Genomic DNA, 26,466 nt, shown 5'->3' with positions numbered 1-26,466 from the left:
TACTTCCACGTATTATAGTGAAGCGTAATTTTTTTTATTACGTGCTAGTCATTACGTGTCAGTATCTGTTTTGATGTATTTACTTAGCATCCAAATAGTAGGTAATATACAATTTACTAGTAAGAGAGCAGAAAAAATATTTTTCGTGTTTGTCTTACTGTTCCACAACCAAAATTATTCATAAGAGGAAGTATGATAACAAAATTGTCAAAGTACAAGCAGTATCGCCTTTTTTCCAACATTTTAATTAAATTCAGTATAACTTTTTCCCTAGAGTATGTTCGTTAGTCCGTTTAGGTTCTCCACCTTGATATACCTCACAATTGATGAGGTAACCTGTTTCAGCACATGCCATTGCCCAAATGTTTATGCCCTTCTTTATGGGTTTCATTGGCATGTACTGTTTCAAAGTAGTTCTTTCCTTAAAGGCAACCATACTTTCATCAATTTCATAAAGTTTTTTTTTATTTTTGAATAAGAGGTCTGTCTCACTTTGTAAAACTTGTCAAACTTCAGAGTTCCTCTGGCTGGCATTTGTTGGTTATCATTCAAATCGATATATCTTAATATTTTAAGAAATATCTTTAGAGGGAAAATATTAGTAATCCTTTCATTATAGAAAATTTGGATCTGCATACCAGTATGTTTTGTTAGAAGGTAAACTATTATATCCCATTAGAACTAAAATTTCTAGGAAAGCTTTCAATTCTTCAAAGGACAAATCTAAATTTTTGTTAGCTTGACTTGAACAGCATATAAATTTGACTATTCTACAAGGTGTCATTGAAAAAAACATTAAAGAAACCTACCGGGTCTTCAGAAGACTGTATGACTTTCGAACTCTTGAATTCTGCATAATAACAATTTTTAAATTCAAAAAGTATTCTTTGACTTTCGATGAAGCAACATCGAAAGTTGCTTCATCTTTACTTGATGATGAAGCATTCATATTTTTGTTTTGAATAGGCTTTTCGGGCTGGTAATCTCTGTCTGCTACAATATCATCCGAATCCTCGTATTCTAAACAGTCGTATATTGTAGAATTTTTACGTTTTCTAAGTAGAGGCTTGTAGTTGGTTACTATATCTATTTTGGCCGTACCACTTCCAAACGGAGTAGACGGCAGTATTGTAGACGAACTTTTGCTAGAAGATCTTTCTGATGGTGTCAGGTTCTACTACATCCTCAGCATCTTTCAATCAGAATTTATCTTAATTTAGTTGATTTGAAAAAGGTACTAGTCGTAATCTATACATTGATCTTACCAATTGTTAAGATCTTAATAATTTAAAGCAGTACGGCAACGTCGACGTCACAAGACACCAGTGAGGACAACAAAAAGACAAGAACAAAAAGTCATTCCAATTCCAACATCGAATGTGAAAAGCACAATTATTCAGTTTATATTTTTATGTATTCAAATTTAACATTGTGAAGTTAAGTGTAATTTTATATATTAATAAAAGTTAATCATTTTCATACAGTCCACTCTATTTAAGTTAAAAACACCAATCAACCAATAAAAATTCTGGGACTAGAATTCATTGCTACTGTTGATCAATTCTAAGCATCATCGCTGAGGATGAAGGGCCATAACCGCACGTGACCGAACTCAGAAGTATCGTGATAAAAAAGTTTTGCACTCTAGCCTGAAGTCAACCTTCCTTCTGGTCTGCTAACAGGCGAAAAATAATGGATCTCATTGTCTTCTGTATCATAAAAAGTATCGCTTCTAATTACTTAAATATACAACGGCCATTTTAATTGCCTTCTGATCAATGTCCCTTCTGCATAAGAGTAAACACAGAAGTATGCCACATTAACAAACCGTTAACATTAACCAGCAGAATGAAAAACTGGAACATATTCAATGAATTAGTCTCTTGAGTCAATCAACTTGAACCTACCACTTATCCATAAAGACCGTTGACAACACAATATAACCCTTAACTACTTCAATCCCAAGCTGTCTGGGCTGCTACTCAAGAAAGCTTCTATAAAGAAAAACCAGGCGTATTTGTACTATATAAACAATTCGTGAAAAACGGAAACTAAGAAAAAAATGCCGCCTGGAGTTTTGTTGAGTGGATCGAGTAGCTCGACAGAACCGTTGCCAGTCCCAAGCCCAGATGAAGGTGGAGGGAGTCTACAGCCAGCTTAGCGTATCACGGATAGACTTTAAAACCATACAGCTCATAGACACAGGATTATGCCTCGGAACAGAAATTTTTTCATTACGACAATTAACGTGAGAAAGATGACACAAATTTATGGAAAACGAGAAATATACTTCGCATCTAAGTAATTACTTAAGTAAAAGAACTTTATTAGGACAGTGAGTTTCTGTAGCGTCAGTTTGTTCTGTAACTACAAACTTCTCAGTAAAAGTATCCGAAAGACTTTATTTTTATGGTAATCAATACATGCCAAAATCTTGACAATAATAATCAGACCAGAAAAGTAAAGTAAGAAAAGGAAATTTGTTAGATTTTTAATATGTTTTTGCCACTGATTAAAAGGAAAAGTAAAATAAGCAAATCGTTATTAAAAAGATACGATATTAGACCAAGGATTACGTTTTAGTAAATATACAACTTACTGTATTAAAATATATATATATATATATATATATATATATATATATATATATATATATATATATAGACATAATATTAATAATAAGAAACGCATTCTTCTTCTTCAAGTGTCGTTTTAATGACAAACGTTAAGCCAGGAAATATGACTACGACCTGGAGCCTTCTTTCATTCGGCCTTTTCTTCTATTATTAATTTTACGAGTTAATATTTGTCAGTTCTTAAAATGTTACCAAAATATCCAAGCTTGCCTTTTTTTATAGTAAATAAAACTAAATTTTTCTTATTCAATTGTAGAAGGATTTCTTCGTTACACACTCCGTCTATCCATGATATTCTAAGCATCCTACGGTAGCACCACATCTCAAAGGCTACCAGTTTTTTGCACATGATAATAGTAAGAGTCCAAGCTTCTACGCCATATATTCCACTTCCAATATGTTCCTAATATTCTTTTTTGTCTTTGAGACCACCAACCACTTCAGGCTAACCTGAATGTTCTTCCTACATTCAGGTTAGCCTGAAATCAGAACTTTTGGATGAAACTAAATTGAGCAACTCTTTGCTCAATAGAGTTAATCGTTTTTTAGTTCACTTGCGACTATGTTTTTAATTAGTGTAAAAATTTTATCATGTTAAGCCTGAGTTTTTTTAAGGGACAGTTTCATTTTAGCTACTTCTGGGTTGTGGTTTGAATTTACATGTGCACCAGGAAAAGCTTTTACTGAATAAAATACTGTTTTTAGAACGTTCCTCAAAGAAAAGTATTGAAATAAATAAATAATAATAATATTAGGTATCTGAACTGTACCCACTTACCTTTCGTTAGCAGGAGAATTCAGTGAGGCTGGTCTATTCTCTCCGCTGAAAAAATGAAGACCTTGTTAGTATACCGAAAAATATTAAATTTTTATATATTTTTCAACCTATTTTCTACATATTTATCTACATTTTAAAGTCATTTTATACGCCTAGCAAGTTAATTCTGCTATCAATGCGTAAGTACATATTGTGAAATAACTGATGGATAAGGATTTTCATGCTCCGATTGAAAATCGTTACTTTTTAACTCGAGCATATTCTTCTTTAAGTGCCATCTCCATGACGGAGGTCGGCAATCATTATAGTTATTCGGACTTTAGAAAGGGCTGCTCTGAAAAGTTCATTTGATAGTCTGATGCTCTCGTATTAGACTCTCTTATCTCTTATTCTTCTCCGTACCATCTCACTACTAACCAGCACTGCATTTTTCATTGTCAGAACATTTAACAACTTTTGAACGATTGATGTAGGATGATTATCGTTACGTTTACAACAATCTCGTAACATAGGCTTTTTTTACAAAGTTCTCCAGCATAGTTAACAGTCTTTTTGGGACATTTTTCAGTAGGTTTTAATTATTCCATTTGCGTCTTCAATGGTAATTTAAGATGTTTTGTCAAATTGTTGGCATAAATGTTACATACCATATATCGTTATGTCAGTTGGAGAACAAAAAAAAATGTAGAAATATAGATATTAAGACTATAATAATTTACTATTAGTGTAATGTTAATTTAGAAGCAGAATATCATGCATGTAATACTATTACCGTTATTAACTTCAGCAAACAAATTAAATTAAATAATTATTATTATATTACTTTTTTTCTTTTACTCTATTTTTGTGAATAAAATTATACTTGCACAAAACATGAATAAAATATTTTAACAATTCAATTTGCAATTATCAAAAAAATCTAAATTTTGCTATAATGAAATCAACCAGCTATGGAGCAGTGAATGACAATGGAGTGTGGAGAAGACGATACAACTTCGTGGGTAGGGCATGCAATGCGGATGGAACAAAATGACCCAGCTAGAAAAACGCTCCTTGATATACCCATTGGTCAGAGAAGAAGAGGAAGACCCAGAACAAGGTTCCTTGATAACATCGATGAAGATATGAGAAATATGGGAATACGTACTTGACGGAGAAAGGCAATAGATAGGGACGACTGGAGAGAAATTCTTGAGGAGGCTAGGACCCTTGCAGGGGTGTAAAGCCAGAATGATGATGATAATGAAATTAACCAGGTGTATATCTTTATCCTCTTCTTCTTATTTTCATAACAGTTAAGTTGCTTATTTTATCTTTAAATCATAGTATATACTCTCTTTTCTGTGATAATTCCTATTTGATATTCGTAATATTCGTTCAGCTACTCTATTTGTCTTAACAGATTGCAAGATTACTCTTTTTCTATATTTATGAGGCTATTTATGAGCTCAATAACCAGCGGTATGCATATGATACAATAGTGTTTTCCAATACCATAGAAGGACTGCAAAACTTAATGAACAAAATAACGGAAACAAGTAGAAAATATGGGCTGGATATAAACACCAGCAAAACGAAGCTAATGATCATCAGCAAGGAAAACAAAACTGGAGCAAATCTGTATGTGAACCAATTGAGAATTGAACGTGTCTCACAATACAACTACTTGGGAACTATAATCAATGAGTCGTGGTACAATACCCAAGAGATTATATGTCACTTCGGAAAGGCAAAAAGGGCATTCTTGACTATGGGTTATGTGTTCAAGAGCCATGACCTCACCCTAGAAACAAAAATAAGGCTCCTTAAATGTTATGTGTACTCAGTGCTTCTGTACGGAGTAGAAACGTGGACATTGAAGGCGGAAACTCTATCAAAACTTTAGGCTTTTGAGCTATGGTCATACAGAAGGATCCTGAAAATACCATGGACAGAGAAAGTCACCAATGAAGAAGTACTACGGAGGATGAACATAACTGCGGATTTGTTCAACATCGTGAAGAGCCGTAAGCTGCAGTACTTGGGATATATAATGAGAAACCAAGGCAGATACGAGCTACTTCAATGCATTTTGCAAGGTAAAATTGAAGGAAAAAGGGCCCCAGGATGAAGAAGAATGTCCTGGCTTGCTAACTTGAGAGCATGTAATAGAAAGACCTCAACACAGCTATTTCGTATAGCAACCAACAAAGTCATCATAGCCAGAATGATCGCCAATGTTCGGAACGGACAGGCACCCTAAGAAGAAGAATGAGGCTAAATATTAGTAATAAACTATCTTTAAAAACATATGCAGACGATGCCTTAGTACTTAGTACTTAGTACGAGTAATTACAATGAGGATCTTCAAAATCTACTGAAAAAATAACTCAAATCAGAACCTTTTAATACATACTGTGATCATTAGGTAAAAATTAAAAAGACGAAATGATACTTCCAATAATTCTCCTTTATTGGTTTAAACATACAATATGCAGGATCTTTCCATTTGTAATTGTAATATTTATAGAAGAGAGTTGTACAATAATATCAGAAGATTTTTTCCTATAAATTCCATTGTGAATATATTGAAATAAACTAATTTTTCAATTTAAATACATTTGTTCAAAATAATAACTTCATAATTTCGGATACGACCATTCAATATGGAAACCAATCAAATCATCCTTAAAACCTCAAGCAATATCCCCACCAGCAAGAAAAACCACAGACACACAGAACCAATGGGCAAGAAGCGATAAAGAAAAATCAGAATTATTTGCTGAACATTTAGCAACAGTATTCCAACCACACAACAATGAAGAAGATCAAGAAATTATTAATTATTTAAACTCAGAACAACCATCAGTAAATCCAATAAAATTCACCAGGAATTGACCTAATAACACCAAAAATGCTAAAAGAATTACCAAAAAAGGGTATAGTAATCCTTACATATATATTTAACGCAATATTAAGATGTAATTATTGGCCTAACAATCTAAAAATTGCAGAAATACTATTATTCCCAAAACCAGGAAAGGATCCAAGTGACGTCTCATCCTATCGACCTATCAGTCTGTTATCAACAATCTCCAAATTACTAGAAAAACTTTTAATAAAAAGAATAGATCCAGACTTTACAGGCGCAGATTGGATACCAAATTATCAGTTTGGATTTCGACGAGAACACTCAACTATCCAGCAATGCCACCGAATAACCCATAAAATCAATTCCGCATTAGAAGAAAAGGAATATTGCCCAATGGTATCACTAGATGTATGTCAAGCTTTTGATAAGGTTTGGCATAAAGGACTTCTTTATAAAATTAAACAAATATTACCAACATCCTTTCGAATACTTACATCATACTTGAAAAACCGACAGTTTAGAACAAAAGTAAATGGAGAAATATCCAAAACGCATCCCATTAAGGCGGGAATTCCACAGGGAAGCGTCCTGGGACCTTTATTATATATATTATATACGTCTGATCTACCAACATCACATAACGTAACAATTGGCACATTTGCAGATGACACAGTAGCACTTACAAGTCACAAACACATTAACATAGCTACACAACAACTCCAAGACTATTTGTATGAGCTTGAAAACTGGCTAAAACAATGGAAAATAAAAATAAATGAAAACAAGTCAACCCACGTAACTTTTACTTTACGACGAGAAACACCACCACCAATATATATCAACAATGAGGAAATACCCAGGACTAAAACAACCAAATACCTAGGGCTACACCTGGACCAAACTCTGTGTTGGAAAGAACACATCACCAAAAAAAAGAAAACAAATACAACTAAGACAAAAAGAAATCAATTGGTTAATTGGAAAAAACTCCAAGCTGTCAATAAATAATAAAATTCTAATTTATAAAACACTTATCAAACCAATATGGACATATGGCATAGAGCTATGGGGCTGTAGTAGTAAATCTAATATTGCTATTATGGAAAGATGCCAATCAAAAATCTTAAGAGCAATTGTTGATACACCCTGGTACGTAACCAACCAAAGAATCTATGAGGATCTCAATATCTCAACAGTGAAAGAAGTATACCAGCAAAAGAAATTACAATACATTCAAAAAGTGAACACACACTCCAATCCATTAATTTCCGCAATACCTCAACATCGAGTTATCAGAAGACTAAACGACGTTGGCCAACAGACCAGTAACATGGACCCGTGATTCTCTCACTGGAGGGGACCACATCACGCCAGAACCAAGGGACAGGACCTAAACTCATCACATTAGCTTATAGAATACATTGTTTTATTCTGATTGTTAATTTATTAGTTATAATAAAAAAAAATAATAATAATTTCGCATTAATATTATGCATGTCATTAAATTTAATATAATGTTTACATACAAATTCAAAAGATTGATTATGAAAGATAATGACTGTCACAAAATTTGTATATCTGTGTAGGTAGTTTACGCATAAAATGTTTGCTGAAAACAATTTCGGATTAACAATTCGGAGTATACTATTGATAACTTTTTTAATAGAATATAATTTTGCAATTATTTTCAAATTAATAGCTTTGCATAAAAGCGATGGTTAAAAATATTAAAATGTCTTGCATGGCAAAGCAGGCCAGGCCCAATTCTCGATCATTCATAAACAAGAGCAATACTATTTTTTAATATATCGAAAATATTGATCAACAGGTTAAGTTTTTTAAGACTGTTTAAGTAACACCTAAATTTAGACTTTTAGAAAAAAAAATTTATATAATTTGGAAATTTTTAACTTTGGCATTTCAGTATTAGTGTTATTCTGGCGAACTACAAGAAGGCGTATTAGTCAACGGAATACGTCTAAACAACATTAGATATGCCGACGACGCAGTAGTTTTTGCAGATAGTCTGGACGGTTTGCAAAGAATAATGTCGCGTATATCAGATATAAGTAGAGAACACGGACTTGATCTTAATACGAAGAAAACAAAGTACATGGTAGTCAGTAAGCGCGTAATATTTAATACACAGCGTTTGGTTAACCAACATCCAATTGACAGAGTGGACAGCTACACATACCTTGGTACCAACATTAACAGCCAATGGGATCACTCCAGTGAAATAAAACAACGCATAGAAAAAGCGAGATCGGCGTTCATAATGATGAAGTCTCTTCTCAGAAGTCACGATTTACCACTTGCTACCAAAATCTCTCTCATTAGATGCTATGTATTTTCTACCTTATTATACGGAGTAGAAGCCTGGACACTTTTCGAAGCTTTTTTAAGAAAACTCGAGGCATTCGAGATGTGGTGTTACAGACGTATTTTAAGAATTTCATGGGTGGATCGCGTGACTAATGTTGAGGTCCTACGTAGAATAGGTAAGGAATGCGAGATTATTTACACCATCAAAGAGCGCAAACTAGAATATCTTGGCCATGTCATGAGGAATGAACAGAGATACGGCTTGTTGCAACTCATTCTTCAGGGCAAGGTATTTGGAAAGAGAGAACCAGGGAGAAGAAGAATATCTTGGCTTCAAAACCTGAGAAAGTGGTTTAATACATCGACAACCAGACTATTCAGAATAGCAGCAAGCAAAGTTAGGATAGCCATGTTGATCGCCAACATCCGGAACGGATAGGCATCGTAAGAAGAAGAAGATTTGAGTATTATAATAATATCTTAAATACCTTGGAGACATTATACATACTATATAATTTAGGAAGTAAAAAATGTAATTATTGTTTAAATTTTTAGATCAAACGCTTCAATCAAACAGTATATTTATATTGCTAAAGAATATCTAACTTAGTACAAACAGAAGAATAAAATAATGGAATGCGCGGACGTGTCTTCTTTTAACATGGCGCTAGAGAAAGCTATAAGAGATGCAGAACTAAGCAATACTTTATATATCTAATCAAATATTGTATAGATGACTTGGATATTCTTTTACGGTGCAGCACGTATAAATTTAGGCAGATATTCACTGCGATTTTCAACGAAACGCAGGATATGGATTTGAAGATCAACGAAAATAAAAGTAAGCTTTTAAAAATAAAAATAAGTAAAATTTTGAACTTGTTCACTTATCTGGAAAGGATTATAGACAATACAAACATAATACCGGAGGGAATAATCCAAAGAAGAACACTTGCAAATAGAAGTTGTAATAAACCAATCAAACGCCTTAGAAGCCACTCTCTAATAAGAAAAACATAGATCGTGATATATAACATAGAGTAAACTTGCAGGTCTAATGTACAGATGAGAGACATTGGTATTTTAAAGCCTAAGGCAAAATATTAGGCCCAATAAATGAGAATCGAACCTGGCGTCAGTTTAGCAATGCATTTTTACTACATTTTTAAATTTTTTATACAAATTTTACAAAAAGAAATGTCCCAAAACTTGCATATTTTTAACCCTAAGAAGACCGAACAAGCTTAAAATTAGTTTTTTCTTTACCCGACGAAAACTACTTATCAGTTGTAAAAGCAGATCCAGGAGCACTTGGAGAATTAGAGACATTAAAGAATTTACATGTAGAAGTTTAATCATCTTATAATAAAGATAATTTCCTAAAGCAGGAATAAATACAAACAGAATTTGTAATTAATATACTCCATTCGCTTAGCTCGGGCAGATTTTGACAGACTCATTGTCGGAAACCTACAACACAATAGCTCAAGTGTCCTACTATTGCAGACTTCTTTCTTTAAAAAAAGAAGAATTATTTTAAATAGTGGAAGTGTATACTAAACCCATCAAATTTTGGTTAGTATATATTTAAAAAATATATTTTAGTTGTTATAATTTAACATAACTATTTATTATATGGTACAGATAAATAAATATTGATTGTCGGTAATTCGCAAAGTTCTATTTTATTTACTATTTAGTTTGTTTACTATTAATATTGGCTATGAGTACGTGTGCTTGGTTGTATAGTAATTTACAGCCACTTTTAGTCTGTCAAAAAGTAACTAACTTCGCAAAAAAATAATTACTAAATTCACTAGAAAGTTCGGACTGGAAATAGCGAACCGAGTATACCACTATCAATTATTTTACTATTTATTAATATCGTTATTTGTTAATATCGATATGTTACTATTGATATAAACAAAGGATCCATTATTGTTTTTTAAAAAAAGCCGATAAGTCAAACTAATTATCAAAAATCAGTAGCGGCTCTTACTCTAAAACTAGCCAATGAAGAAAATAAAAATTAAAAATGGATAGCAAATTAGAAACTAACTTAGCAGTCACCACGCATGTAGTATCAGGTTCAAGGGAAAATACCAAAAAATCACCCTCATAAATATTCACGCGCACGCAGAAAAAAAAGTCAATGATGTCAAAGAATGTTTCTACAGTGAATTAAATAGAACAATCGAAAATATACCCAGATATAATATGAAAATCGAATGCAAATGCCAAAGGAAAGGTAGAAGTATTTAGACCGACAATAGAAAAATACAGTAAACACAATAAAACTAATGAGTACAAACAATTCCTAATAGATTTCGCAGGAGAAAAAAATATGATCATAATGAGCACATATTTCGAAAGAAAAGAAATACACAAGGAAACATGGATATCGCTAGATAGAAAGACTAAAAACCAAATAGACCACGTGGTCATCGAAAAAGAAGAACAGCAATGCATAAAGAAGATAAGAGCATCCAGATTACCAGATGCTGACTCAGATCATTACATGGTGAGCATCAAAATTAAGCAACTGATGCCAGAAAACAAAAACAAAATAAAAGAAAAGAATTGTATAAATAACCCAATTCGATTAGAAACAAAGAAAGAGCAAGAAATGTACGAGGAAACAATGGAAAGTGAACTAAAAAAGATACAAAAATAAGAGCGAACTGAGAACAAATGGGAAAACATAAAGCAAGTAATGAAAAAAGCAGCAAAAGAATGTAATAAACAAGAGAATAAAAAGAGGAAAGACTGATTCGACATAGAGTGCTAAAAAGAAATAGAACTAAGAAAATCATTAAGGATGGAAATGATCACGAAAGAAATAACAGAGACAAAGAATAGATATATGGAGCAAAGACAAAAAGTAAAGAGGGTGCTGAAAGAAAAGAAGAGAAATCACATAGAAAATAAGCTAAAAGGAATAGAAGAGAATTACAGAAATAAAGAAATAAAGAAATAAAAAACCTATATCAAGGTGCTAGAAATGAAAACAGAGGTTTCCAACAAAAACCCATATTCGTCAAAAACAAAGCAGGAAATAATATAAGCGGTGAAGTAGAAATAGTCGAAAGATGGAAAGAGTATTTTGATGAATTACTAAATGACAATAATTAAGAATATTAAGCAAGAATCGAACACTTAGAAGATACAGATGATATTTCACCCAGCAAAAAACAAATCGAGGAAATCATAAAAAATCTGAAAAACAACAAATGCCCTGGAAGCCCTGTAAATTTACTAATTTACTAATGTTTGTATTTTGAGAACAATTTTCAAAGTGGAAATTGAAACTTTAATAAACTTACTTTAAGCTTTAATTCTGGCTTATTCCCATTTAAATAGTAATTACGTTAAAAATGCCACAAAAAAATAGCTTCAGAACACTATTAGGATTAGAGGACCACAATATATCTGAAAAAGTCGTAGTGGAATAGACCAAAAGCCACCTCATTGAATGTAGCTATATAGTGACTACAATGTAAGAAAATATCTGCTATCAAAACAGATTTATAAAGCATTTATTTATAGCATATTTATTTATAAAGCAGCAGTTAATCTGTATAAGTGAAGAAGAAAAGTTTAAAAAAATTTTTGTCGTTTATACTTCTATCCTCAATTTGTTCTTAGTATACGACCGATAAGTAAAATTTTTTGATGAATATTGTTTAGGACATATGGGAATTTTTTACAGCGAAAAAATACGTTTAATATTATTTTACAATAGTACTGTTAAATATATTATCTTTTTTTTTCGTCTTTATAGAGGAGGGTCTGGAATCTTCAAAAGACATCTTAGTCCAGGACGCCGCCTGACTGACCTTAGTGCAGGATTCGTTCTTCGTACTCCCGGCGATAGTTCCCGAGGTACTTTAAATGCCCTCTCGTCGCCGAGTCTACGCCGAACGCCTACCTGCTAAACCAGACCCTCCTCTGTCATCCAGCGATCCGGAAGCGGAACGGCCGCTGTAAGGCCGGCATCACTTCCGAAGCACTACCTTCATTTATTCATTCTCCATTCATACACATCCACACTCCATTCAGCAACAAGGAGACTCCCTGTCTCGTTCCAGGTAGCGCGTAGAAGACCCCCATCGCTCCTAGTACGGTATCATTTCCAGACGGGCATTTCCTCCTTCTCCACAGTCTGACTCACGCCTATCTAACTCATACAGTGTGACCCACTTCTCTAGTTTCAACTTCCAGCATCTTTCACTCTTACCTTTGGCGTTGGTCTAGCTGTCTTTCTACCTCTTCTTTTTTCTTGATCGCTGCACGGGTATAGCTGTGTATTTTAGTCCAAACTGATTTATTTTCAATCATTCACTTAATCATTTCTCTCACTGTAACAAAATTCACATCTGTCTCTTTCTCCATTCTGTTCCTTTCTACTATCCATCTGCTGCAATCTAACATCGTATGTGTTACAGTGTCCGAGTATCCACAGTATAGGCATTCATCTATGTCAGCCTTTCCGAACCTAGAAAGGTAGGCCATAAAACACCCTTGTCCTGTGAGCACCTGCGTCAGGAAATAATCCAATCGACTGTGGCCACAGTCTACCCAATATCAGCATTTTCGTCCACTGTGCCACATTCTCCGTGTTGTTTCATTCTTTTTGCCATCTTTCGATTGCCCTTTCCCTTTCCTGTCTTCCCTCGGTCACAGTAGGGTTTCGGTCTCTTCTCTCATAGAGCTCTTTTCTTTCCACCGCCAAAACATGTAACGGAACACATCCAGTGATGGTCCACAAGGCTGCCGCAGACACAGTCCTGTAGGCGCATGCCACTTGCAACAGACTTGTTCTGTCCACTTGTGTCATGAGCCTCCTATAGGCCGCTATCTTTACCGCCTCGCTCCAGACTGGTGCCGCGTAGAGGACGATCGACTGTACAACACCGTGTAAGACCCTCCTCCTTTCGGATTTGGGTCCCTTTATGTTGGTCATCGCCCTCCCCAACGCAGCCACACTATTCGCAGCCTTCCGGGCCACCTCCTGCACGTGCTCCCCCCATTTTCCATTCTGGTGCATTGTCACTCCTAGGTACTTTACTTGTTTCTTGGGTATTAGACATGCTCCCGCACATTGCAATTCAACACTTTTCCTGTTCCTTGTCCCCTTCAGAATGATAGCTTCGGTTTTCTCTGCCACAAGTTTCAGTCCGTGCTGCGCCATCCATTTCTTTACGACGCAGCCTGCGTTCCGAACCCGGTATTTGAGATCTGGCTCATCCCGGGCCACTACCAGTACAGCGAAGTCATCCACGAATGCGAGGGAGGTTGTACCCTCTCCGTATTCACAGTGCATAACCCCGTTAAATGCCAGGTTCCATAGCGTCGGACCCAAGACAGACCCCTGGGGTACCCCGGCCGTCACGTCCACGATCGTGCCCTTTTCCACCATAATCCTTCTCTCGGACAGATACTCCGCCACCACATTCATCAGGTAACCAGGACATTCTCTCTCCTCCATTGCCTTCATTACCTCGTTCCACTGCAGCGTATTGAATGCATTCTTAACATTAAACAACAGCAGGGCCGCCCAGCGATGTTCATCCCCTCTGTTGGGCAATGCTTCAAGTACACTCATGATTGCATCAATCGTGCTTTTCCCTTTACAAAAACCAAATTGTCTCCAAGATAAACCACCTGACCTCTCAATCATGTCGTCTATGCCTACTCCCAGCATCCTTTCATACAGCTTACTGATGCATGGAAGAAGACAGATGGTGCCATACTTTTCCCTAGCCTTGGGGAGCAGTATTAATATATATATTATAATAATAATTTACTAATGTTTGTATTTTGAGAACGATTTCCGAAGTGGAAATTGAAACGTCAATAAACGTATTTTAACCTTTAATTGTGGCTTATTCCCATTTAAATAGTAATTTATATTAATCCAGAAATAATACATTATTATCTAACTAACCAATTCCCTTGGTATGAATCGTTTTAAATGACGCACTTCACTTGTTGTTTCGTGTAGCTCACGCACTAGCACATTACCATGATCACTAGCTTTATGTTTGTTTATCATTGTAACGTGTTATTTCTGGTTTTACGAATGATATTTTCAAGTCTCTCTCGATTAGATGATTGGGCACGTATCATGGAATATCTCTTATTATGCGCAGGATCTCATTTTGAAATCTTTGGAGGATTTTTAGCTTTAAGTTACTAGTAGCAGTCCAGAGTTGAATTCCGTATGTCTATACCTACTGTAGGATTGATTTCTAGATTAGAATTTTATTTTCTATTTTTAGTCTAGATTTTCTGCCATCAGCTACTACATTTGGTGCAATTCTAATTTACTGTTTACTTTTGTAAAGATATGTGTTCTCTACATCATACGTTGGTCTAAATGTATACCAAGATACTTTACGTCATTGGTTTGTTGAAGCTATACCATTCATTGTGACCAGTATAAACCTTCGTATTGTGAAGGTTGCGTGTTTGGATTTGGCTTCATTTGCTTTCGTTAGTTTTATTACAGTATCACAGTATCATCTGCGAGTGTACCTACTATTGTTGAGTATGTTTCTGGGAAATCCATGGTGCATAGTAGGTAAAGTACAAGTCCAAGAACACTGCCTTGGAGTACACCTGATTCAACTGGATACAAGTCAGTGTATTCATCTTGGTGTCTAACTAGGAAGCATCCGTTAGTTACATAAGATTCCAGCACACCATAGAATTTATGCGGTAGATGCTTTTTGATTTTATAGAGTAGACCTTACCAAAAGCCTGGTTTATAGCCAGAAGGGCTGCGGAACAGTATTGTCTATTTTCTAGATCGTTTTCGATTTCTTTTACAGTTATATGTTCCTGTTAGACCAAACCAGTAATCAGGTATGATCTTTTTATGTTCTAGGGGAGTTAAAATCTTTTTATCAACAATTTCTTAAATATTTTAGATAGAGTTGGCAAAAGACTGATTGGTCCATATTATGATGTAATTTCTTTAGGTGTCTTTCCTGGTTTCGGCACCATTATGACTTCCCTTACTTTGCATTGTTGCGTAAAATACTGTTGCGTCTTAAAACAGCATTGAATATTTGCAAAATACAACTCGTACCCTTATTGGGTAGCTTTGTATGAGTTCTCCCGCTATAAAATCGTACCAGGAGATTTCTTCCATGATGGTAGATTTCAATCCTCTATATGTAAATTTCTCTATTACCAACTCCATTTGAATCGGCTCGTCTAAGACGGTCCATATATCTTGAGTTTCTGTGGGGTTTGATACAAAATTATGTGGTAGGAATACTTTTACTAAATCTTTTTTGTTTTATCCGCCAATGTTCTTTGTGACTTTGTGAGTTGATGAACTACTTTGCGGAGTAACCAACCATCCACATTTTTGTATATTTTTTGTGAATTCACTTGAAGCATTCCCCACCTCAGTTGGTGTTTTTAATGATACCTGTAAATATGTTACAGATATGCCTGTCTTGGAGGTATTGGCTTTCATATAACTATTTAAAATAACTGAACTACGATCAGATGTCATATCTAGGTTGGATTCAACTTTGAATAGTCTTAATAACTTTTGATATGTAAAAGTATAGAAGGTCTGGCATTTTATTAGGATCCGACCAATATGAAAGGTTCTCCGGTAGATGTAAATTTTATGTTGTTTCCTGTGATCGCTGTTAGTAACTCTCGTCTTTTTGTTTTTGTTAATAGCGAGCACCAGATTGTATCTTTGCATTATAGTCACTTCCTGCTACGAATCTATTACCAAGGAGAAAATGTTCATGTTGTTCCTGTTTGTTATTAAATTTAGGTGGGCAGTAAATTGCTGACAAGTTGGAAAGATGAGATAGGTATTAAATTTTCTGTAAAGGGCCAAGTAGCATAGAGTTTTCCTGACCTAGTGGATGTAACTATAGTTAACTCACATATTTCTTGGAAAAAAATTTAGACAGATTGGAAAAAATTTGACGTTAAACGTACAGGTGTATCAAGGGTTACTTCAAGTTATACTGGAAGGAAAAGTACAGGGCAAAAGATCAGTAAGAAGACGCCAGAAATCGTGGCTGAAAGACCTGAGGAGATGGTTCGACCGCTCATCCGCAGAGATCTTTGGCGCAGCAGTTTCCAAAACTACAATTGCCATTTGGATCGCCAACCTTCGAAAGGAGACGGCGCAATGAGAAGAAGAAGAAGGTGTCTCACGAGAATTACGTTTAACGTAAGTAGGGAATCATACGCAACAGAAGAGGTGACCTATCTGCAATACAAATTTTGCAGCAACAAAGTACAAGAAAACCGCCTAAGAAAGATTTTATGCAGTTCTTGTTGCATATTCGTTTGTGTTAATCAATGTTTCAAAGATGTTTCGTCAAGTTTGAATGAACGGACCATTTCCAAATATATTAAATATAGGAATCTGTTCCAAATCAAACAAAGCGGAAAAACGATTACTAGAATTTTTATTCTTTTAGATGAAGTAAGTTTTCCTTTTCCTGTAAATTAAAATCAGGTGAATAATAAACGTTCGTAATAACCACAAAATTATTATGCGTTGATAATAAAATGCTTTCAAAGCCACTAAAGATTTATTTTTATTCGAAGATAATATTTCTTATCAGTAGAGAAGGTTTGAATTTACTTTTTTTATTATTTCATAATTAGGTAGTTTAAATGTAGAATAAAAATAATAAGGGTGCAAGTAAATAATTTTAGGGCTAATATATAACTACCCTGTGGTGCAAAATTAACCGTACACTTACATTTTTTTGTTTTTTGTTGGTGTTTGGATCAAAACTTGTTTAATTTGTTTAAATTGTATTTTATGCCTTATTAGCGATAACCTTTTTTTCTTGCTTGAACCTGTTTAGATGTTTTGTGCAAACACTTTTACACATACGTTTTGTTATTAATGTGAAATAGTGGCTTAGTATTAATTTAAGTTTATTGTAATACTGTACCTTAACTTGCATTAAAAAAATTATGACACCAGAAGAAGTAGTACAAGCTGTTGCTTTACAGGATGATGGACGGAGCATTCGTTACATCGCAAATGATTTAGAAATTTCTCGAAATACAATGCTTGATGTAATACAAAGATTTCGGAAAACAGGACAATACACAAGAAGGCCAGGTCAAGGTAGACGAAGAACCACAAGTCAAGTTGAAGATCGCTTTCTTAGGTTAAAAGCGTAAAAATTAATACCCAATGTGATAGAGTGGTACAAATGTAAGTTCAAGCAAGTAATTTTTTCTATTTTATGCAGTTTCTGACCGCATATGGATCTTTCAGGTCACGTATCATATTCGAAAAACTAGCGATGATAATTGTGTCATATATAACGTAGAAGACGACGCAGAGCATTGTATCTTCAGGTGCAAGGTGTTTGCGTCGGAACAACATATAATGCAAACAAAGCTAGGAGAGATATCCTCTGACAACTTGATACGTGTCGCTATGGAAAGCAGAGAGAACTTTGAATTTCTTATAGACCAAGTAACAATAATTATGAAGAGAAAGTCCATGATAAAGAAAGAAACTGGGCAATCCGCCATTCAAAATTACTTATCATTATACAGTGTGTCCGTAAATTATGGAATAAATTGTATATTTCCTAAATGAAAAGCCTTTTCAAAAAAATCTAAAATACGTCGATTTTTAAATTTAATGTTCTACATTTTACAATAAAATTTCATTATACAAGGTGATACACATTACAGTGATGACGTCATCGGCTCTTTTTTTTAAATGTAATACCCTGTATTTTAGGACAGTTTTAGATCGATAAAAATGAGCTGATTCCAAAAAAGTATAATACTGGGGGCCTAACAGATATAATTTGAAAGATATGCGCTTAGAAAATTAATTTTTATTGATTTATAATATTAATAAATTAAAATAAATTATAGTAAATAACTTGAAAGTAATCCAGTAAATTAATACATGACTTAATCTTAAATGTTCGAATTGTAGCCCTTGTTGTATTTGACAGTAACCCAAACGTTGTACAAATTCTTGTAGAACCTGGTTTATGCTTTCTTGGGAAATATTGTTTATTTCTTTACGAATTTTTGTTTTTAAGTCTCCAATATTTGCAGGTTTCGTTTTATAAACAACATTCTTTAAATGACCCCACATAAAATAGTCCAAAGGATTGAGGTCTGGCGACCTCGCTGGCCATTCAATATGTCCACGTCTTGAAATCCACCTGTTCGGAAAAATTTCGTTTCGGTATCTTCGAACATCTAAAGCATAATGCGGAGGCGCACCATCCTGTTGAAACCATAAACTTTTATCAAAACCTTCAAGATTAATTATTGTACTGGGGAATAAATTAACTAAAGTAAGTACGAGATACCCACTTAAAAACTGAAGGTATGCTGGCCTGTTTAAATTACTTTCGAAATAGTAGCGTCCAATGATTTATTTCTTACAATGCCAGCCCATACGTTTACTTTTTGCGGGTATTGTGTATGATGTTCCCGCATCCAGTTGGAGTTTTCTTTTGCCCAGTATCTACAGTTCTGACGGTTGACCTCGCCATTTAATTTGAATGTAGCCTCATAAGAAAAAATAATATTTTGAACCAAGAGAGGGTTTCGGTGGCTGTTATCCATCATTATTTCGCAAAATTGTATTCTGTTATCTGGATCATCCTCGTTTAATTCCTGTACAACTGTGTATTTTAATTACTTTACTAACTTTTACGTACTTTGTGTACCGTTGTTTTGCAAACATCGAGATCACTACTAATATTACGAACAGAAGTGTGCGCATCTTCTTCAAAAGCAAGTAGAACATCTAATGCTGTAACATAATTTACAGAGGGACGACCTGATTTGCGTGCATTTTCAACCGTACCAGTTTCTCGAAATTTCTTTTCAATCTTACTTACTGTTGACTGCGTGAGGGGTATTTCTGGATATTTATTATTAAATAAATTACACACTTCCATCTCAGTTCGCGATTTGTCTCCATACCCAATCATCATGAGTATTTCAATTCTTTGCTTTACACTCAAATTCATTTCTACTTAAAATCAATTCTAAGCAATAATACAAAACATTTACGAATTAAAACAATTATTGTACTACTTAATTGTTATTGAACGTTACTAAAAATAATTACTGTTTACCAAAAACTAGAAGTAGGCTATTTTTTTGCAATTGATAATAAATAATTTATTTTCTAAGCGCATATCTTTCAAATTATATCCATTAGACCCGAGTATAATATTTTTTTTAAATCAGCTCATTTTTATCGATCTAAAAATGTCCTAAAATACAGGGTCTTACATTTAAAAAAAGAGGTGATGACGTCACTGTAATCTGTATCACCTTGTATAATGAAATTTTATTGTAAAATGTAGAACATTAAATTTAAAAATCGACGTGTTTTAGATTTTTTTAAAAAGCCTTTTTATTTAGGAAATATCGAATTTATTCCATACTTTACGGACACACTGTATATTATGTATATATAGATATGTGTAGATGTGTGTATATAGGTACATGTGCGTGTATGTAGGTGTGTATAGGTGTATGTACGTGTGTATGTATGTACGTATGTATGTACTACACTTGTTTATTATAATTACTTATTGTTACCTAGTATTACCTATTACCTAGTATTCCTATACCTTATTGTTACCTAGTATACCTATGTATTCCATATACTTTCCTCCTGGTTCCTTACCGCTCTTAGGTAATAACATCGGCAAGGGTCTCTATTTTACATACATTTTCTTCTGGTTCCTTACCGCTCCTAGCTACGAACCGGCAACAAATCTTCATCATCAATTTAGAAATAGTTTCCGTCTATACCGTTCAAAGACGCATAAATAAATATGGATTAAGGTCCAGAATACCTATCACGGGATCTCTATTAACAGCAGATCATCGAAAGCAACGTTTACAATTTGCTCGAGAACATCTTAATTGGGGTATTGACGACTGGAGTGCTGTAATTTTCACAAATGAATCAAGATTTAACAGATACCCATCAGATGGGTAGCCTAGGATATGGAGAAAAACTGGTGAACATTATCAGCAATGTTGTTTTACTCCGAGAGTTCAATTTGCTGGAGGTGGTATATTGGTGTGGGCAGGCATTTCCCTAGAGGCTCATACAGAACTTACTATTCAAGGGGGCAAATTGAACGCTCAACGGTATATTTAGCAATGTTTGGAAGATCATGTAGTGCCATTTGCTCCATTTGTTGGAGAAAACTTTCGTCTGATGCAAGGTAATGCTCGTCCGCACATCCCAAGAATAAAACGGGATTACTTAGATGAAGTTGGGATTCGTTTATTACCATGGCCTCCAAGGAGAGTAGACTTAAATCCAATAGAGCATAGATGGGATATTCTGGGACAACGAATTCGACGTAACCATGGTGAGTTTAAAACCACGAATGATTTAAAGCAAGCAGTTCGTGACGAATGGGAGCAAATCTTTCAAGCAGACTTTGTTGCCTTAATACGAAGTATTTCTGATCAAATTACGGCACGTGGAGGTAATAAATTCTACTAAATATCGTTTTCCATAAAAAATGTTTATAAGAAAAATAATTCTTGTTTCTTTGCAGATTTTCAAATTTTTTGGATTGTTTATTGTTTTTTCTGTGTAACATTCTTGAGTTGTAATAAATTTGACTTTTAAATTTTGTTTATTATTAAATACTCAATTAGAAATATCTTAAACTTTTTTAAACGCCAGTTTTTAGGAAAAATCAGAGTGTCCGGTTAATTTTGCACCCCAGTGTAAGATATTCTTTCATAATTATATAATAGCATAAGTGATAATAGATTTATACCAACCAAATTTTTATTTACCAAATAAACCATCCCCTTTTGGATCACAATTCTTGGCTCTTATAATATAAAGAAACTAAACCAGTAGCTATTAAAATCGTGATAACTGATCATTACTAGATCAGTTATCAAAATGTTAGAAATGAAATACGTAATATACTTCATTTCTGATTGTCTACTTTTGTATGATCTCTTTGTGACACGTTTATTATTGTTACATTTTTGTCAGAGAATATCTTTTAATTATATTTATTATTTTTTATATTTTCGCTCAAGAATGATGGAGATCAAGCATCCTAATGTCTCTTTTCAAAAAGGGAGACAAATCGTACCCAGAAAATTATAGAGGAATTAATTTATTAAACAAAACACTAAAATTGCCAACCAAAGTGATAACAAATAAATTGAATGAAATTATAACACTAGTAGAAGAACAAGGTTTTAGGTCGGGAAGATCATGCACCCACGCTATATTTATAATGAGGAAAGTGCAAGAGAAATCATTAGAATACAACAAACCGGCATATCTATGTTTCGTGTACCTTAAGAAGGCATTTGAACGGGTTAAATTAAATGACGTTATCCACTTACTGTACACAAGAGAGATACCTTTATGAATAATCAAAACAATTGAAAATATCTACCAAAACAACACAATATAAGTAAAAATAGAAGAAGAACAAACTGAAACTATTGAAGCTAGCAACGGGATAAGACAGGGAGACTCCTTGAGTTCTCAATCTGAGTGTGGATGAAATAATAAAAAAAGTAAGAACTAAAAAAGGATACCAAATGGGAGAAAAACAACTTAAAATAATATGTTATGCAGACGATGCAATACTACTCTCTTAAAGTGAAAATTATTTACAACGTATGCTGCACCAATTTAATATAACCGCCAGAAAATTGAACATGTTATTTTCCCCAAAAAATACAAAATGCGTGGTTATAACAGCAAATTTACTAAGATATGATTAAGGCTGGAAGGTCAGATAATAGAACAAATGATTGAGTTTAAATATCTAGGCATCTCAATATCTTTGCTATGGAAATCTCGAACAAGAAGTGGATAATCAAGTGAATAGAGCAATCAGAGCCGCAGGTTGCCTGAATGAAACAATATCGAAAAATAAAAATATCGGGAAAAAAATGAAAGGCAGAATTTACCAAACAGTCATCAGATCAATAATGACATACGCGGCAGAAACATGACCTGACACACACAGGACAAAAAGAATGTTAGAAACAGCAGAGATGAAAACACTTAGAAAAATTAATGATAAAACACCATGAGACAGAGCTGGAACTCAATAAAAAAATTGCCTTAATTTTGTCTAAGATTTAACAACGCACTAATTTTAAGCAATATACGGTTCTTCAAAATTTTCTACTTTAAACAATTTTTGTAATTTACGGCAAAATGCAAAAATTGCATATGAAAGCTGCACTCTTTATCTTTAAAAAGGATTTTAATTTTCGTCGATAGGATACTCTGATCAAAAGCTATCGAATTTTTACCGTCGAGTTGATATAAATTTTATTTAAAAAAATTGAGTTCTCACGGGGTACTCATTTAAAATCGCCGGTCGCTTCAATCGTTGTTTCTGACAGAACGGTTCATTCTATAGAAAAAGTGCTAATTAACATTTCTCTTTAACATTATCTCAGCTACATTTCTTGTCTAGCACATTTTTTTCTACAAATCGTACATAGCGTACAAATTCTTAGTAAATCGATGTTTTCCGTTCTTTTTAGCCTTATTTTTTTTTAACATAATCAATGGTTATAATACACTCTATTGTGGATGTAGTATACTAAGTATAACTTCACACACTGTACATTGTTTAATTTGTCTGTATTAAATAAATATGAAATCTTTAAAATTAGCTTCTTAATAAAGAATCATTTTTTGGAATACGACACCATTTTTATTTCCACAAGAAAGCGCTAACATAAAAAGTTATGTAACAATTAGTCACACGACTGTATTTTTTATAAAATTATTTTTGCAAAGATATATATTACACTTAGAACTTTCTCTATTTATAATCCGTCAATGTATACAAAAAAATAGTGGTCAAATAACAAAAATTCCCAGAAAGCCAAATATTGGTGAAGAGTGTGGTTTACCATTACAAATGAAGTTTTAAAAATTCCCATCGATCTTATGGGTGCTACAAAAGTTATTCTACAAAGTTGTAGATCTTAAAATAGTCTACAAAAACGGTTTGTATAATTTTTTTCCTAAGAGTTACCATTTTAGAAATCACGATTCTAAGAGTCATTATACATGATATGTCGATATAAACCACGCATATATACATATCAGCCTCTTAAGTCAAGCATAAATACCTATTTGTGTCTCTTTTATATATATTATACTATTCTGAAAAAATTTATTCAAAAGATAGTCAGTTCCTAACTGAATCCTCTCCACCCAAGTGGAGGAGATTCAGGGATCAGCGATTTAAAAAATATCTGGCTATTCTATGGTCCGTAGGTCTCGTTCATGTACTTGTTTCTTTTAGTGCTCAAGGTTTAGTTTAAGCGAATATACGTACTTATTACAAGCGTCTACCATTAAGGATATTTGTGCTATTTTATAGCTCTAAAAATTGTCTGTTATGCATTATTTGCAATAAACTTTTAAGTGAAGATAAAACAGTTGTGGTTAATCGTCGAATGCCAAATTTAATCGAGGCTAGTGTCGCAAGGGCTGATGAGTTTACCTCACCTCTAAGTGTATTTAAGAGTATTTAAGAACTCAAATATCCATTACAATACACGTGGATCGCAGAAAATCATACAGCCGGAAAACTTCAATTGCTGCTACGAAAAGACAACGTGAGAAGGAACAGACTAGTAATTCAAAAATAAGTCCACCTCGTATTAGAACGCAAATAAGTAAATCAACTTTTTGTTGTAGGAAGCAGAAGAAAATCATGGTTGCGTAACTTGAGGGAATAGTAGCATCTAGTAGTAATGTGCATCCGCACATAATCGAACTATCCAGAGCGGCAGCATCTAAGATCAGAATAACCATGATGATTGCCAACCTCCGTCGCGGAGATGGCACGTAAAGAAGAAGTAGAAGACTAGTCAAAAATTACATTTCTTGTCATTTGTTCATCAACCAGCAAGTAATTACAATACAATATTTACAACTTTGCTTTGTGCTTAGGATAATACTAAACGTTATACCCACAAAGTATGTATAATTACTTTTGATCAACCTCTGTATGCGAAAGCTCGAGAGATTGTACATATCTGTTGCCCCTGAAGGATCTGAAGTATCGAAGATTATAATAAGACTAGGAAAATTTCATTTGCTCGTGTCATTTTTTGGACCAATCGGTTATATTAGGCAAGGAAGTAGTTTAAAGAAAGTACTCGCTGTTTATGCACCTAAATCTTTAGAGAAAATGCTTAATAGTCCGAGCTAATACAATACTTCAACTCACTTTAGCATTAAGAATATTAAAAGAACTCGCTATTGATGATGTAATGGATGCAAATCTTATTATTACCGTTGAAAATATCCTAAATCACATTCTTTCATGCTATGACATTGAAGATGATAGAATATGTGAAACATTATTTGATCAGTTTAATAACAAATTAATTGAATATCAGAAACGAGAGCTAACCGCACTATTATGGGTAAAAAACACGCCGAGTACACTACCTTGCAGGTGGCTTGGAGATGTGTGCATAGCATGTATAATGTGTCTTTTAGAATTGCGATATCTCAGGAATGGTACCTCTTAGGAAAAAAATCGTGAAAATCATTTTTGTAGAGAATTTTAAGATCTACAACTTTGATTTAAGGATTTTCTTAATAAAACTTACCGTTTTCGAGAAAACTCCAAAAAACCTCAAATTTTGACCTTCGACCTCAAATAACTTTTGTAGCACACGTACGATCGATGGGGATTTTTAAAATTTTATTTGTAATGGTAAATCCCAGCTCTCCAGAAATATTTGGCTTGCCGGGAATTTTTTTTATTTTTAAATGTCTATATTGACCGGAGTATTAATTTTTATTGATGATAGTAAAGAGGGAGAGATTATGGAGGTATGGTAGTTGAGGATATGCTAAAATTATGTCCCGCAGAGGTGAAGAGAGAATAAATTGGTTGTGAAGCACATGCCCAAAGCAATATAAGCAACAATGTATTACCAAAAACCGTGTAGATCGTATTAGACCAGAAATTAGACCAAATGACGTAGAAAATAATCTCTTGGAGCTAGGCGTGAGAAAATGGTGCTACCGGGCAAGACAGTTTTTATGAGACAAGGACCGTGTAGCTCTCTGATATATTACTTGTATGTTTACTCAAAATTATTTAAATGAATATTAATATTTTTAAATAATTTTTAACTTTTTATATGTAATATAGTATAATAAATTAATTCTAATCGAAAATTGAGCCTCTGCATTTTTTTTTTTTCGAGCAATCATACCATTCTTCTTGAGTAATTTTTATTAAAGGGACATTTGGATTGAAGCATTCATCATCTTCATCTTCGATTGTATAATCTGTATAGCCCTGTCGATGTTTATTTTTCTTCTTTTTGTTAACGTTTTTCATTGTGGTCCCATATTTTGTTTTTGAGCTATAAGAAATAAATTATAAATACAAAGCTTGAGTTTTGACCTTTTTGAATTTATATATCCATAGAAATAAAAAATTTTGAAAGAATAAAAAAGTTATCAAATATTTTGTTTCTGCTACTAAAGAACATTGTATTTTTTTCTGTAGTCATTTGAAAGTAACTTATAATATCTTAGACCAATATACAACAAATGACAACATCTAACAAACTAATAGGTTTTAACTTAATATAGGAGTATATGCGATAATCTTTATTCAATTATTTAGACAGATTGCTTTAAAAATATTAAAATATCCCGATCCTATATAAAATATTACAATCACTGATACGTACTATGCATAATTAAATGTTGAATAATACTGAATAATGCTCATTTATATAAAAAAAAACATATATGTTGATTGTTAAATTACTAGTACTTCCTACCCATTAAAAAAATGACTAAACAACGAAAA

At 33.6% G+C, this 26,466-nt stretch overlaps 1 protein-coding gene across 1 annotated transcript in view; it reads right to left on the bottom strand.

Moving 5' to 3' along the window:
• Positions 1 to 613: 613 nt before the first annotated feature.
• LOC140436290 (uncharacterized) overlaps positions 614 to 26,466 on the bottom strand; it is a 39,844-nt gene continuing 13,991 nt past the window's right edge. Inside the window, exons 3-6 of the mRNA XM_072524999.1 lie at positions 25,859 to 26,011; positions 3,415 to 3,459; positions 810 to 1,055; positions 614 to 743 (exon numbers count right to left, since the gene is read on the bottom strand). Of these exons, the coding sequence (XP_072381100.1) occupies positions 614 to 743; positions 810 to 1,055; positions 3,415 to 3,459; positions 25,859 to 26,011 (574 nt within the window). The remainder of the gene's footprint in view (positions 744 to 809; positions 1,056 to 3,414; positions 3,460 to 25,858; positions 26,012 to 26,466) is intronic.

The sequence above is a fragment of the Diabrotica undecimpunctata genome, chromosome 1, assembly GCF_040954645.1.
Source record: "Diabrotica undecimpunctata isolate CICGRU chromosome 1, icDiaUnde3, whole genome shotgun sequence".
In the NCBI taxonomy this organism is placed as follows: domain Eukaryota; kingdom Metazoa; phylum Arthropoda; class Insecta; order Coleoptera; family Chrysomelidae; genus Diabrotica; species Diabrotica undecimpunctata.
This window is presented reverse-complemented; position numbering and strand designations above follow the sequence as displayed.